The sequence below is a fragment of the Myiozetetes cayanensis genome, unplaced genomic scaffold (genome assembly GCF_022539395.1).
Source record: "Myiozetetes cayanensis isolate MyiCay16 unplaced genomic scaffold, myiCay2020 scf5-8, whole genome shotgun sequence".
Taxonomy (NCBI): Eukaryota; Metazoa; Chordata; class Aves; order Passeriformes; family Tyrannidae; genus Myiozetetes; species Myiozetetes cayanensis.
Genome location: NW_026087742.1, coordinates 34,831,535 through 34,846,878, shown reverse-complemented (window position 1 = coordinate 34,846,878; position 15,344 = coordinate 34,831,535). Strand labels below are relative to the sequence as shown.

General features: G+C 38.7%; 1 protein-coding gene across 1 annotated transcript in view; it reads left to right on the top strand.

Annotated features, from left to right (window-relative positions):
• The window catches only part of NOX4 (NADPH oxidase 4), a 100,061-nt gene that overhangs the window by 32,785 nt on the left and 51,932 nt on the right, over positions 1–15,344 (top strand). Inside the window, exon 12 of the mRNA XM_050332344.1 lies at positions 8,990–9,050. Coding sequence (XP_050188301.1) covers positions 8,990–9,050 — 61 coding nt within the window. The remainder of the gene's footprint in view (positions 1–8,989; positions 9,051–15,344) is intronic.

Sequence of the window (15,344 nt, the reverse complement as noted above, 5' to 3'; positions counted from 1 at the left end):
GGGAGCTCTTAACTGTGACCAAGAGCACATTAGGAGACTTTATTCTCTTTGCAAGCTCCCTTCAGGTATTTATATCACTGATAAGACACCCTTGAGCATTCCGTTCTCCAGTCTGAACAGTCCCAGGTCTCTCAGCCTATCTTCATAGGAGACATATTCCAGTCCATTCATCATCTTCTTGATTGGACTCTATCCACTATGTCCATGTCTCTTATAGTGAGGAACCCAACACTGGACACAGGTCCAATGCATGGTTTGGAAACCAAACCATGGAAAGCAGAGAAAACCAAAACATGGTTTCACCAGTGCTGAATCAAGAAGAATAACTTCCCTCAACCCTCTGATGGTGTCACTTGTACATTCTGAAGTTCAGACACTTGGAGATCTCAGTTTTCTCTCATAATCATTGTGAAAGCTGACTTTTTTTTTTAACTTCATTTTTGAAGTGTTCTTCTGCTGGTTTTTACCCACTAGTGACTTTATACTTATACTAATATGACTCCTAGTCTCTGTCACCTATTGGAAAGTGTGGGAAAGGTAATGAAGAGATGACCTAACACCTGTAGGTGACCTGCTGGACAGTTCTAGGTAGCACATAATGGGTTACTCACTTCATAGTGTCTTCATTGCTCCACTGGCTTTGATTTGACTTTAACACAAAGTTTTCTTTTTAACATGTTCTATGATGCTTTTTTTACCAATTTCTATACATACAATTTCTATCAATAGAAAGTGTTTGTTTCTTTGATTTCATTCTGTTTACTCTTCATTTTAACCTGTATGAACAAGAAGAGACTAAGGCTTGCAGTTTACAGTAGCATTGAGTTTTTCTCCATCTTATGTTTTCCTGCTGGTACTGAGTTCCCTCTCTTTCCAGACACTTAACTGTGTTAGTGGTTATTTGCTGCAGCATGAATCCATAGTACTGACTATTTATGACTCCATGCTCCCTTTTTTTTTTTTTTTAATTTTCTAATGAGTGGCTTCAAGAGTAGATTCCTATTTAGAATACATATATTAGTGTCTTACAACAGGAGTCACTTTTTCTGCTGTGTTCTTGGAATTTCTTACATATTAGCATGCAGTGATTGGTAGTAAGCCTCATGGAAATAGCCTTGTGTTTTGCAGATGTTGAGTGCTTAGAAGATGGGTTCTCTTGTGCAACCTTTACTGAATCTACTACGGTGTCAATGCACACACTTTCACAAGCTGCAGTTTAGAGTAGACTGGTGTCTACTCCCAGCAGCTCACAAAGCTTGGTGACCTTGTTATTTCAGTAGTGTTGATTTTCTTGTGGCAAAGGAAGGTAGGAAAAAAATACATCACTTCATGTAGAACTGTAACAGACCTTGAAATAAGGACAAAACTAAAAGGTGAATTCTTCTAAATTTGGAGATGGCTCAAATCTGAGGTTTGGTAAAACTTTTGCTCTGCAACAGCAGTCTATAAATGCTGGATTAAATAATTTGTTATTTCAAAGTTTTGATGGTTTTAGGTGTCGCTAGCTGCTGTCATGCCCTTGTTTCCACTTGGACACGAAATCTGAATATCCTGAATTTCCTTTAAAGATTTTTTTTTTAATTGACACGTATCTCAAGTTACTTCTGTTGATGCTTAGACACAAGTGACTTGCATAAACACTTGTTGAGCTTTGTATCTGTGTAAGATGTACTGTGCATGTTAGCCGATTAGTTGCTTCATGGATAGAGTTAGAAGAGGCAGATGGCTTGGAAGTTGCACATATAAAGCAAAAAATAAAAGTAAAGAAGCCACAGCAAAGATCTCAGTCTTGAGATTCCAGTGATTGTGTCTTCAGATCTTCCAAAGATTTTTGGATCTTCATTCAGAGTCTATATCCCTGTTCTGGCAACGGGTAAGCAGTGATCAACTACCTGCAATAAGAGGTTTGAAACATTCTTTGAAAGGAGAAATTTTATCCTATGTTACAATGTACTCCAACCTCCCCTACTTCAGTCCTACATAACAAATCTGCTTTTAAATCCCTTGAAGTAGAACCTGGAAGGGTCTGGTAAAAAAAAAAAAAATCCAAGAAGTTATCTCATTTTCTAGTTTTCCATCTCTTTGTGCAGATGGTTAATATAAAGCAGATCACATCAAGAGGATTTGTAGTGCCACATCTTTCCTCCTTTCCTTCCCCATACAGTTCTATATGAGGAAGAAAAGAAAAACTCCAGAGGGTCTTGAATTCTCTTGTCATAGAAATGTATGATCAAATCCTTGCTATGTCACTTATGGCATGCACCAAGTTAGGGGGATGGTATATGTGCATTTTTTAACATGTCAAAGCTGAGTTTTTAGGACAAGATAAGTTTTGCATATTTAAATATTCAGATCCACTCAAATCCAAGTATGTATTATTGAGGAAGAATACTTTACCTGATTAGTACCCAAATTAAAATTTCATAAAGTAATTATTACTGAATCCCAGGCAGAGAAAGTCTTAAATCCATTAATCATCTCAGAATAGGTAGAAGAATTACCTGGAAGAGATTTCTGAATGTACATTACGAGTGATATACTGTATGTAAATGACTCAGAGCTATTACTTATTCAAAGATTTTCTACCTTGAAAGTTCTTGGTTTGGTTTGATTTTTTTTAATTATTATTTTTATTTATTTTTACTGTAGATTGAGTTTTCCTTATTACCTCAACACCTCTGTTTAAGTCCATTTGGTATCTGGATTTAGGCATGATGGGATTACAAGGAGGTGGCCCTGATCTGTACATTTATGTTTTTGGGTTTGATTCCTTGTCAGAAAAGTCTCAGCAAATAATACAGGAGTATAAACAATGTTACAAGTAATACATTTGCTTTTGTAAGATAAAACAGTGTTTTGTAGGTCAGAGTTGTTTTTATTCCTGTATAATCCAGGGTTCATTTCAAATCAGTGAAGATATTAACAGTCTAGCAGTGAAGTTTTAGCTCTAAGCCTCTTTTAAGCAAGACATTTTGTATTGCACAAGGAGATGACAGAGAAACATGTGTCCTGCACTGTAAACTTAAGAAATAAACTATCCAAAACAGGAAAAGCCTAGGGGCCAAATTCTGAAATGCTTCATAAAAAAATGGAAAAGTTGTTGGAAGTTTGCCTGAGTAAAAAGTATGTAAGGACATCAAGAGCTAAGTTCATACTGTCAGATAAATACAATAAAAACAAAATCTAAGATGATGACATTCTAATAAGATTTGTTAAATATCTTGTGCAAATAGTTATGAAACTTGTCTTTGCGAGATGATTTGCAGAGCATTTAGGGAAATTATGAAGTATCTTGCTGGCAAACTAAAGAAATCCCTAGAGCTTGTCTGCTGTTCGTAGAAGTAGACTATCTAGCAGCTGTTTGATGAAGAATTTAAGTAAAACAATAATAGAATAGATTAATATTGCAGATGTCTTTAGTACTTCCTTAGACTTTTTTGTTTGGTTTGGGGATTAATACTTTTGGGGTCTGTATAAAAACCTTATGTAAACCCTGCCTTTTATTTAAACTTTAAAATCCTGGATGAAGGGAACGTAGAAATTGTTACATTCGAGTTCACTAAATCCCAATTTCTCCTTCAGCAGACACTTTAAACGGAAGGTGGCAGATTCCTCTTAGAAGCGGGAGGGTTTTTTGTTTTGTTTTGTTTTGTTCTATGAAAGTAAATTTACAATATATAATAATCATCTCTTGACTTTAGCGGAGAAATGTGTTTTCTCCCATCAAGAGGTGGTGCTTTTAGTTTAGCTGCTAGGTCAGGTTAGAGAAAGGAACTGCAGGAGAATGTCAAAATGAAAAAAAAATAAATCCAAAATCCAAACAAGCAGAACCTTTAAGCGTGAATGCTATTAACATGTGGACAAAAAAGCAGAGGAAATTAAGTCCCTGGCCTCTTGCTGTCCTAAAATTAAGACCGTCTGAGTGGTGGGGATCTCTGCTTTAGCCTGGCAAAATACTGTGTGTGCTGGCCAGGGGAGTTTGGAGGGACAGAGGATTCCTCAGGATGTTGGTGATCTGACTGGAAAACTTATTGATCCTTTGATGGTTTTTCCATTAGTGCCTCACACCATTAGGAGCCAGTTAGCAGGAGTCTGGAGCTGGCCCATAGTTTTGCTCAGGGATGATGGAGATTGAATCTTTTGTGCCATTCAGTTTCCTTGTTCATCTGTTGTCTGCTCAGTGCAGTGTTGCTTGGCAATATGTCCACGTACCTTTGGAGAACTGGGAGAGGCAGCTTGGGCAGGAGCATTGTTCAGGGATGAAGACTTGCATCCTTAGCATCTGAAAGGTTGTGATTTGGTATTTTCCCAAGCTAACAACTCAGATTGAAACGTTTTACTATGTTACAGGGAGCTGGACTCGATGATCCCTGTGGGTTTCTTCGAAATTGTGTGCTCTGTGATTCTGTGAAGTGTAATGTGTCTGCTGGGGTGAAAGGGCAGCAGCAAGTTTTTTGCTTTGGTTGAACTGCAGAGGCAAAGAAATACTGATTAGTCTGTCAAATTGTATCTTTGTAGTGCATCCATAACAGCAATAGAATAGCAGTTGGACTACTACAGATGCACTAGAAATTAGAAAAAGAAATTTCATGTTATACATTCAAAGAGCTATGTATTTTATGCAACATTATATGTATTTTACAAGTATTGTTCTATTTACAATTCTAAGGTAGCTGTTACATTAAAGATTTTTATTTTCCTGTGGTGCAAAAGTGAAATCAAGGAACAAATGGTCATAGATTCAGACCTAAGGAAAACAAAGATAATTTTGAACACTGAGAGAAATTTAGCAACTGAGACTGCAGGGACTGAAGTAGCAAATGCTGAACTACAGACTCCTGAGAATTAGTGGGTGTGGGTTTGTGGTTTGTGTTACAGAGCAAGTTAGACCCCAGATGACCAGAATGATCCTTCTTGGAACTGCAGCTGCCCAGTGATGCATGCTGCAGTGTTGTAGTGTGTTTTTTCCACTAGCTAGACTGGAGGTGTTTGAGGTTGTAAAACAAGGAGTAGATGGGAATGGAAAGTAAAAAGGAAAAATGTATATGTTTCTGCAGCTGGGCTGCTTGCAAGGAGTCGGTTGTAAAGCTGGGAGGGCTCTGGCTTAAGCAATGAGTATTCAAGGCATGGTGGTCTTGCCTTGATCATCCAGACACCCTTGATACTTAAATCATGTTCCCTGGTTAAGATTTCCCCACGTTCAGAGATGTTATAATGTCTGCTGATGTCTGCCAGTTAAATTAGGATAGCTGTAGGGCCAAGTCTGTAACAGGGAAAACTTTTAAACAAAATCCAATCTGTAAAATAACATGAAACAGAAAAATAAACAGAAATTTTTTTAGAAAATCTCCAAGCCTTTGAGGGGGAAATAAAATAATAACTCCGCATAGTAACTTTTTTTCCTCTGAATTTTGCTTCTTATGGGAATAATTAGTTAAAACAGGGATAGTCCAGTGTAACAGAGTTCACCTCTTATGAGTCAGACTGAAGTCTAGCTACTATTTTTTGGCTACCTTTATATAGCATGCCTGTGTTTGTCATCACTCCTGTTAATTTTCTGATGTCAGAGTGAATCATTTTAGGAATGTTTATATCAGTTCTGTATGAAACCAGACAAGCTACAGCTTACTGAGCTTCTGAGGTTCACATTTTGTTGTCAGTTGACGAAGTTGAAAACCTTTTATTTCTTTTAATTTTTTCCCTTTAGAGGAGGGAAAATACATTGGTTGTGTTTCTTTCTTCTTTTTTTTCCCCTCATTTCTTCCTCTTTTCCAAACATACCAAGTCTTTAATGTGTTTTCTTGATCTAGGTAAGGGTTCATCTGAGTCTGGAGTAAGGATGGGCTGATGATCTGGGGTTTGTAATGCAGCTGGTCCACACTGGCAGGCAGTAGCATGAAAACAGGGTCTCTGCAGTGTTTCCAGTCCTGGCCAGGATATCTGCAAATCCATATTAGGATCATATCATGGCTTTTTCCTCAAAGAGAAAGCCTTCTTTGAAGGAGTTTTCTTTTATTTAAATAAACCCCACAATGAGCCTTTTAATTCCCCAAATCAGACACTTTGTTCTTCCAGCTGTGGCACAGATCTTCTTTGTAACTTTGGGCACTATTCAGTCCACCTACTACAGCACCAAACTCAGAAGATAGTGTTTACTGTGGTGCAGTATACTTGAGAGCAGCATCTCCACAGGAACATGTATGGAGATTTATTTGCAGAGCCACTGGGGAATATGTAACTTGGGCATCTCTTTCATCTCCTTCTGATAACAGATATTCTGCAGTGTTATCTTAGTGCATGCATTAGCATTTCCATGACAGCCTGTAATCGAAACCTTACATCTCTCCAAAGAGGCTTCACAATTCTTATGGAAGAGTAGTACAGAAGAACTGGATGCATTCAGGAATTAACTTTCCACTTGCTTGCTAGTTTTCTGTTGACTCACCCCACTCTATGCACCCCAAGGCCTAAAAAGAGTGTTTTAAAAATACTGAATTGTATTTAATACCATTAAAATAAGTTCAGTAAGGTTTGTCCTGTTTCTTGTTCTAGACTTGATTTTTGACTGGGAGTAGATACCAGTGATGTCAAATATTCAGGGTACTCTAAGCTAGAGGCACAGATGCTCATAACATAGTTTTCCTTTGCTTTATGTTATGCTCTCATATGCAGATTTCTCCACTGCTCATCTCCTAAAGCAGATTTTTGTACCCATATAGAATCATGGAATGATTCTGAAACAACTTGTGCTCCTGGTCTGTTATTCTGTCTCCATGCATGGTGCTGAAGACAGGAGAGCACTTCCATCTTCTCTATAGCTGTTTTTTATTTCTTTGAAGACAGTGATCTCCTCAAGCTTTCTCCTGTGTAGGTTGCACAAACATGGTCCCTTTTTGACCTCACCTTGTATGTCAGGTTGTCCAATCCTCTCATTGTTTTGGTGGCCCTTTGCTGGACCATCTGCATCCTTTCTCTCTCTTGAACTGAGGGCATTTCACTCCATGTAGCCCATATGGGCATGTTTCTTCTTATAAGACTCAACAGCATGATAAGATTTTTTCAGAACTCTCTGAAGATCTATCAAATTCAGTTGTAAGTATCAAAATAGGTTTCCTAAAGTTTAAAGAGAAATAAATCTCACTTTTATTGGATAATTTTTCAGAGTAGTACAGAAAGGAACTGGTCACAAGGGTAATGTAAAGTATAAAAGGTTTGAACCTATTCTTGCTGGAGACAAGGGGTATTCTACCATTAACTTCATGGAAGGAGGGAATGACAGACAATTTTATAGAAGATGTACTGAACTGGTACTGTGGATAGTTAAATGAAGAAAATCAGTCAACCTCCTGTGAAACAGAGAGCCCTGCAATAGACCAGGGTGAAAAATAAACCCTGCTAAAGGCTCTTACAGAAGCCTCCAGGAGAACAGATGTTTTTACTACCAGTATACAACTTTCTACCTGAGAGGCTGATTACCTGCTTTTATGTGGAGAATTGGTCTTTGATATTTTTGTAGGAAGACATTGCCACTAGATATAGCAAACCCTGGACTCATTGTGTGAAGTTTGCCATTTCCCTTAATGCCATTTTGTTTTTGAAGTCTGAAACTTGCTGAAATAATTGGGACTCTAGACTTCTCTACCCCATTTTTATAGGAAAAGTTGGAAGATGACAAGAAGTTAAATACGAGTCTGTCTAGTAATCAGCAATCTTAACAAGAGTGCTCTTTCCCTTCAGGAAAATGGAATGACTAGCTGGGACTTTGTATTCCCTGTTTAGGTTTGCCAAGGTGTAGATAATACTAACCTTTTATCTGTGTCTGCTGTTAAATAAGGAACTGACCCTCAGCCCTGAGGCCAGTGGTTTTGCACTCCACAACAGATTATCTTGGGAACACTAATGGCAAAGGTCCATAACAGAGCCAAGAAGTGTCTTCACAAGCACAGTGCATGATTGAGTATTTGGTGCTTGGGTTTGCTACCTGGACCTTTTATTTATAATATAGATGTGTTTCTTGAATTTAAGCCCTCTGCTCAGAACTCATATTTGTCTTTAGCAGTAGGGGAAAAAAAAGAGACAGGAGCATCATCTATTAGGTATTCGTTTCATGATGGAGCTTGGATCAATCATTAACAGGTTCTAAGAAAGGCATCAAAATTCAGTAGTAATATCTGTTATCAAAAAGAAATCAATCGTGTTGGTTTAGAGAAGAAAAGCAAAGAATCTTTTCTTGAGTAATAGTTGCTTGTCCTGTTTATGTGTGCAATTATTTGGTGTACCTGCAGAAGCTGTCCAGGAAGTGCATTTAAAATGTCCTTGCAGCTAACAAGTAACAAAACTTGGGGGGGCACTTTAGACCCTTGACTTGGCTTGTCTGGGGCTTCTTAGATACCGTGGTGTGGATAAGACTGTAAATATGGTGGCTGCATAGTGATTTTTGTGATGTGCCACACAATCTGGTGCTTTTCCTTTGCAAACTGTAAGCTCTTGTGAAGTGCAGCAAAATCTCAGTTTCCATTTAAAGGAAAGAATCAGTTGTGTGAGAATGATCAGCTTGAAAACATGGACTCTAACATTCAAGAACTAGAAATCTCTTAGATGCCTTGATTTAGGAGTGATGAGGTGGTTCCTGATTATGAATGATAAGTGTTGATAGTAGAGCGAGTATTTCCATGCTTTTGTGTCCTCAGTTGGTATAATTTCTGAGTAATGCTTAGTGAAGTGACTGTTCCAAATTACACCCCCAAGCAAACACTGAAACTCCTCTGTGACCAGAAGAAAGGATTAAGTCTCACTGGAGACTAGACATGCTTGGCTTTCCAAACTATATTGATGATAGACTTGCTTTTTAAATGGTATAGCTGTTGGTATGGCTGCTCAGGAATGACCTATTTACACCAGGTTCTGTCTTAACAACTGTACTTTGAATGCATTTTGTTATTTTTTTTTATTAACCAGAAGTGGTCCTTAATATATTTAATATTTTTAGTGTCCTACAGATACCAAAGCAACGTTTGGGGTCCACATAAAAATAGTAGGAGACTGGACAGGTATGTAGAAAAACAATTCCTTTTCAGAGACAAATACCTTTACTTGAATTGTTCTCCCTTTCTGGCTTCAGCACAATTGTTCCTTGACTGTGGTGTATTCTCTCTAGAAGTCGTTCATGCTTATTTTTCTAAAGTTGTTTTTATTACATTCTTGATGTAACCCCTGCTTTATTCAGATGTGCCATTTCTTCAGATAATGTTTTTCCAGCTACTAACAGATCTTCTGATCGCACTGTACTAATTTTCAGTGTTCCTCCATTTCTACCTCTACTTCTTATTTTTGGGTAGCCCACTGCCCCTGTGCATTGCAGTGCCTCTGTGTGTAGTAGTGTCTGCAGAAATGCTGAAATGTGCAGCTTTCAGATAAGCGGATTTTGATGCCAGCAGTTTGGATGGCAGCCAGGTTAATTAATGCCTATGGTACACTGAGATTACAGGTTTGCTTTCATGTTCTTCCATGCTCTTCCACTGCTCTTTGAATGTCCTCCAGATCAGGGGTGTAAGCCAGGATTCCCTGCAGAGGAGAATGGTAATTTGGTGCTCCCTGTGACAGTTGTATGCTCAAGTGATAGTTGTCATTATTTCTTGGCGGCTGACTTTCCTCCTGCTTAGCATAGCATTTCCTTGTAAGGAAGGCAAATACACAGCACCGTCTGCTTCATTTCTTATGAAGAAATATTTTCCGTGTTAATTTGTATCAGCTTGTGTGTTTGTGGAATTGAGTCAAATGAGCTTGTAGCCCTAAAAATGATTAGACCAATACAGGGATAATAAGTCCATGAATATTTGTTGAACTTTCTGGTCTGGCTGCATACTTGCCTGTGGAAGACTTTAATATGCAAAGGTTGTGAGGGCAATGCCATATGCACATATGTTCCATAATCACCCTGATTTTCTGTTCTTGCTTGAAGTATAGGATGTTGGCTAGACAGGGGCAGATTATGGGCGTAATTAACCTCTGTTTTGCCTCAGAATGGTGGCTCTTTTATTGTTAAGCAGCATTTCTAGGTGGGAGAGGACAGTAGGCTATTTGGGAGAGTGGAATGGAGAAGTACTGGCTAAATGAACTCTCCAAAATAAGTGGCATCTTTCAAGTTTTCTGATTACCTCTGTGGTATGAACTGCTCTCTGTTAGCATTTAAATATTATTCCCCCAACTCAGTATTTGTAGTCTCCACTGAGAGAAAGGTCTGCCTATGTTGGACTGTATGAGATTCAGGACACTGTCACATTGTAGTGCTGTCAAGAAGCAGATGGCTTACCCAACCCTTTATGCTGCATCTGTGCCATGGAGCCCTGTTGTCACTCGCTCCCTTAAGCCCTGTGACAATTAGTGGTCTCTAATCTGCTGACTGTTGGAGGAAGGATTATTATATTTGCCACATTCCTTATTATCTTTCTTAAGCAGGCTCTAAAGGCTTCTTCTGCAGACAGGATATTAGATTGGAGGAGTTTTTATGAGACATACTGTCATTTGAGCTCTTCTTTTGACCTATTCTCTCTGCCTTTATCCTATTTATTAAAATTCTCTTTTGTATTACATTTTTACATTCCTGACAGTTTATACCTGACACCAAAGAGACTTAGCAATTTTTTTCAGAGAACTCAGTTACAAGCCTAAATTAAAAGGATGCAAGAGGAGTGCAGATATGCCGTAAAATGCAGAGAAGAACTACTTAATTTCTCCTCTGGATGGCTTTAGCTTGTGCTGTCTGTTCCTGGGAGATGTGGTGAAGTAGCAATTTCCTGCCATAAGCTGTAAGGACAGGAGAGGGGATACAGATTGCTGGCAAACCGATTCTGCTAGTTGTTTGAGGTCAAGTCTCTTAACACTAAATCTTATGTTTTGAAAATTAATTAGAATATCTTGTAGCCTTAACGACTTTGTTTTGTTGGTTGGGAAAGCAACTGCATGTCAAGAGAAAAGATAAGGGGTAATAGTATTTTCAGCTACTGATGAGAAGGTGCTGTTGATGGGAAGTCATTTATTGCCCATATCCCAGTACATATCATTTTAGATTTCCAGTAGAATAACCTGAAAGAAGTGACTTCTGGAAGAGTTAGTCACTCTAGAAATAATGCATTGCATAGGAGCAGATATTTAGTAAATTTTCAGGCAATAGTGTTATTTGCTTTTAAAAATCAATGATTTGAATAATGAAAGATGTAGGACAGAAAAAGTAGGGAAGAGAGGAAGAAACCTCAGAAGCGGTAGCTCTGAGACCTTTGCAAACAAAATGGTAATTCAGACCCCCTTTCTCGTGCTCCATTCAAATGAAATGGTGCTATCTGAACTTGGGAGAGCTCAGAATGTGCCCTTTTCAGAAGCAGATTTGGATAAAGGCAGAAATTTTCCTCCCATTATGTAGGCACCCACATCCTTTTCTGATTTAAATCTGAGATCTTCTATTTCTCACCTGTTTTGTGGTGGTATTGGTAACTGTGTAGTGCTTAACTTTCATGTTCATCATAGAAAACAGTCACACAAGCACTAGTATTGCTGTAATGTGCCCTCAGATGCCTGTAGGTCTGATGCCTATTTCAGACAATTTCACCTAAAATATTTCCCATAGCTCCCTTTGTAGGCCTCTGACCTGTTTGTGTGTCTAGTTTAGGATGAGACAGGCCAGGCTCAAAGCATCCCTTTACCTCTTTATTCATCATAGGTATATTTATCACTGCCTCAAAAGTAGTTAGTTTAATTAACTGACAACTGGTTGTGATTTTTCCCATGTAAAGGTTCCTAACTTGGTTTTTCCTTCTTTCTTTTGTCTTATGCCATGGGTATTGTGAATATTGGAACAGCTATTATAGATCTCCCTAAAAAATGGGGTTTGGATCATTTAGTTACTGTCCTCGTGCTGCCATGTGACTACTTAAGCCAAACCTATGGTATTAGCAAAATATTCCGTGGCATTGTGAGACCCACAGCTGTAGAACACAGCTTAGTTCACCTGTCAGACACCTGAGTTACAGTGTGTTTACAGTGGCTGACCTGTGGTGATTGCACACGTGCAGGTTGGGTTAGTCCCGTGGCTCAGAGCTAAGTCAGCCTGTTTTCCTCTGTGACTGCTTGGCAGTTGTCCCAGCTGAGCTGGTGGATTGCAGCTTCAAACCATACAGTAACACTGCGGGCCCTGCAATGACTCATACACGGGTCAGAGCTGTGAGATCCATGGCTGAGCCAATAAGCTGATCTTGTTACTGACCTCCCCTAAATAGTTGTTTTGTTCTGCTTCTCTTGTATCTCTGTGGTCACCTCTTTTTCCTTCAGCTTTGAGGCAATTGTTGGTTTAGTATTTACAAAAGGATTTTTTTTTAACTTTCTTTTGTCTCACTGTCTAGTTTGTCCTCAGAGCTGTCATCTAATTGGCATTATGCCTCCTCTGTCCTTGCTGCTGCCTCAAGTACTACTGCTTGCTTAGTTTTAAAGCTGACATTTCATCTGGCATCTCTGGAGGGGAAAAAGAGAGGCCACAGGCCATGCCTTGCATCCAACAACTTGACAGCAGTGAAAAAAAAACATAGCAGTGTATCAAGACAATGTGTCTCATTCACTAGACAAGCTTCAGGGTGTGAGACATAAAGTGATATTGATGATGCAGAAGTAACAGGCTTCAGAAGCCATGCAGCCTGTGTTTTTATGGAAAACAAATACAGAGCACTGAGAGGTGTCAAGGTGAGCTGCGTGCCTCAAGGCAGTAAAACATTGCTGTTATTTTGCAGTGTGTTGCTGGTACAAATTGATGTGGGACCGTGTTTAGAGCACTGATGCTGTTCTGTGCTCCACAGTAGTTTTATCTTGTAGTAGTGACGCCATCCTGCTGTGTGGCTGTGTGTGATCCTGGAGACGCTCGCAAGGCCTGTCCTGAGCAGCATGATGTTTATTGTGGGAATGCCCTATGAGCACTTTAATACCACCCACTGAATCTGATATTTGTGCCCTGTAGTTTACTAAATGTCATGGCAGTGGGAGGTGGGGATGTGTGCTGGAACTGCCCAGCTAGAGCGAGAACAGACAGATTATGGGGCACCGATCTGCATCACCCTAATAAACTCATCAGAAAAGATGTGTCTTTGCTTAGTTCTTTGTGCTACAAATGAGGATATGCATGGTCACTGGGTCATTTAGGCACAGACTACCTTGTTTTGAATCCTGACATGGTATGAAGGAAATTTTTGTCAGATACTGTCTCAGTCCTTTTTTTCTGGAAGGTCCAGATTTGGAGCTGGAAGTTTCAGGGGTAAAAAACAAACAAGCCATTTTTCAGTTAAAAACAACAATTTTCCAGAACATGGCAAATGTATGAAAGCATGGACCTTGTTTAAGTCCCTATGGATTAAGACCTGAGACAGCAAACAGTACACACCCCGAATTTCTTATTTTTAAACAGAAAAAAAAAAATTAAAAAAAAGGCAGTTGCTTGCAATTTTGGAGGCTGACTAAGGATTTTTGTCATGCTCACCAGAAGAAAATAAACATACTTTTTAAGTGGTTCTGAAGGAAGAATGATTTAAACTTTCTGGTCTGGGAGGCTTTGTCGGGAGTATCTGCATGACCTTGTTAAACCCTTACAGCTCCTGATTTAGAGGATGCCTGAAGTATCCCAAGGCTTATTGTGCATTGCTGCACTTACCTGGAATTTATCAGCAAGTGTAGGACCTAGCAAAGAGGCAATATTTTATTTCCAGTAACCCTGAAGACAGGTTAAGATGTAGTGAGGTAGTGGATCACTCAGTCAGTATCTACTGTAAGGTTAGTAGGTCTTGATTCAGACTGGTGGAATGTGTGGAGCAGAAGATGACAATAATGAATGATAAGACTGCAGAGTCAGCCTGCAGGATGTGACAAGGTTGTCCCAGGTTCACTGTATCTGCTACTGAGTTGCTTTAAAAATATCCACTCACTGGTGATGAACAGTTGGTCGACTCTTGCTATTACCTCAAGGCTCTGTTTGATTTGGGCCTTTTCCATTCCATAGTAACATATATTTAGTTGTGTTTAGTTATTCCATGAGGTTCCTGGCAGCGTGTAAAGGTGTTAATGATGTGGTGCTGTCCGGTGTTCCAGCAAAATCAGTGTGTGATTTTGGAAGAGGGCAGAGGTGAGATAGATGTTATTTTCCGCTGTTAGATTTTATGACTAACAATTCTTATATTGCCAGGGAATCCTACTTACGCTTCTGAAGAAGATACCAGAATTGAGTGCTAAAAAGGTTTAATTGTGTCTCTTTTTAATATAATTTGACATTAGTAATAAAATAATAGTTACATTTCTGGGAAGTTGATATGCCTTAAAAATATAATTAGCCATAGTGTGCTTTAAAGAATACTAATTTTATTCTTCATTGCCATTAATGTTCATTAATTATTTTATTGATTCCTGAAAAAAGGTTCATAAAAGACAAGATTAAGAGACTGAACAAAAGGAGAACAGATTTAGTTTACTGACTCAATGCTGAAAGCCCTTTCCTCTGATTAAAGAACTAATGCTAAAGGTGAACACATCTGAATTTTTGGCTACTGACCTGAATTGTTTTACAATAGTTGAACTCCAGCTGACTTAGTACCAAAAACAGTGTAACTTGAGTCAAATCCAATTTGAACAGTTAATGAGTTTTATCCCTAGAGGGGAAAAAGAGTGAGAAAGTTACCTTGAAGGAAATTTTCTCCTGCGCAGAAATTCTTTCTTCATGTATCCTGTTATTTGTAAACATCCACCTTTTTGCATATCTCAGGTTTTTTTAATCATGTAATGATTATAGAAAATGACATGGCTCAATGATGTAAATTTATTTTTATCCTTTGATATAATATGCACAGGATATGTGGATGTTGCTGTAATTGAAGACTGATCTAAGAACACACGGTTGCAGAATTTCTTGTCTTGCTTCAGATGTTTTCATTAATTTTATGTACTACAGGAGTGAAAGCTGTAGAGTACATTAACATGTAGGATCAGAGCGAATGTAGTGAAAAAAATGCTAAAAACTGCTTTCCACTTTGCTAATAGAGTTACAAGATAGGAGATCTTTAGGACGTGTATTTCAGTGGACTGCCAGGAAGATTTCTGGTTTTATAATCACTATGTGCTGTTTGTGCCTATTTAAGAAGGCAAAGTTGCTGTTCTAAAGTTGCCAATGTTTCACCCTTTTTCTGTTAATCTTTGCTTAGGGAAGTCCCATTCCTATGTAGTTTCTGTGCAGAGGAACACAGCTGCTTCAAGCACCAAATATACAAGTCTGGCTGGATTTTCAGGTTCATTTGTGTAAGCACCTTTAATGAGCTCCAGTG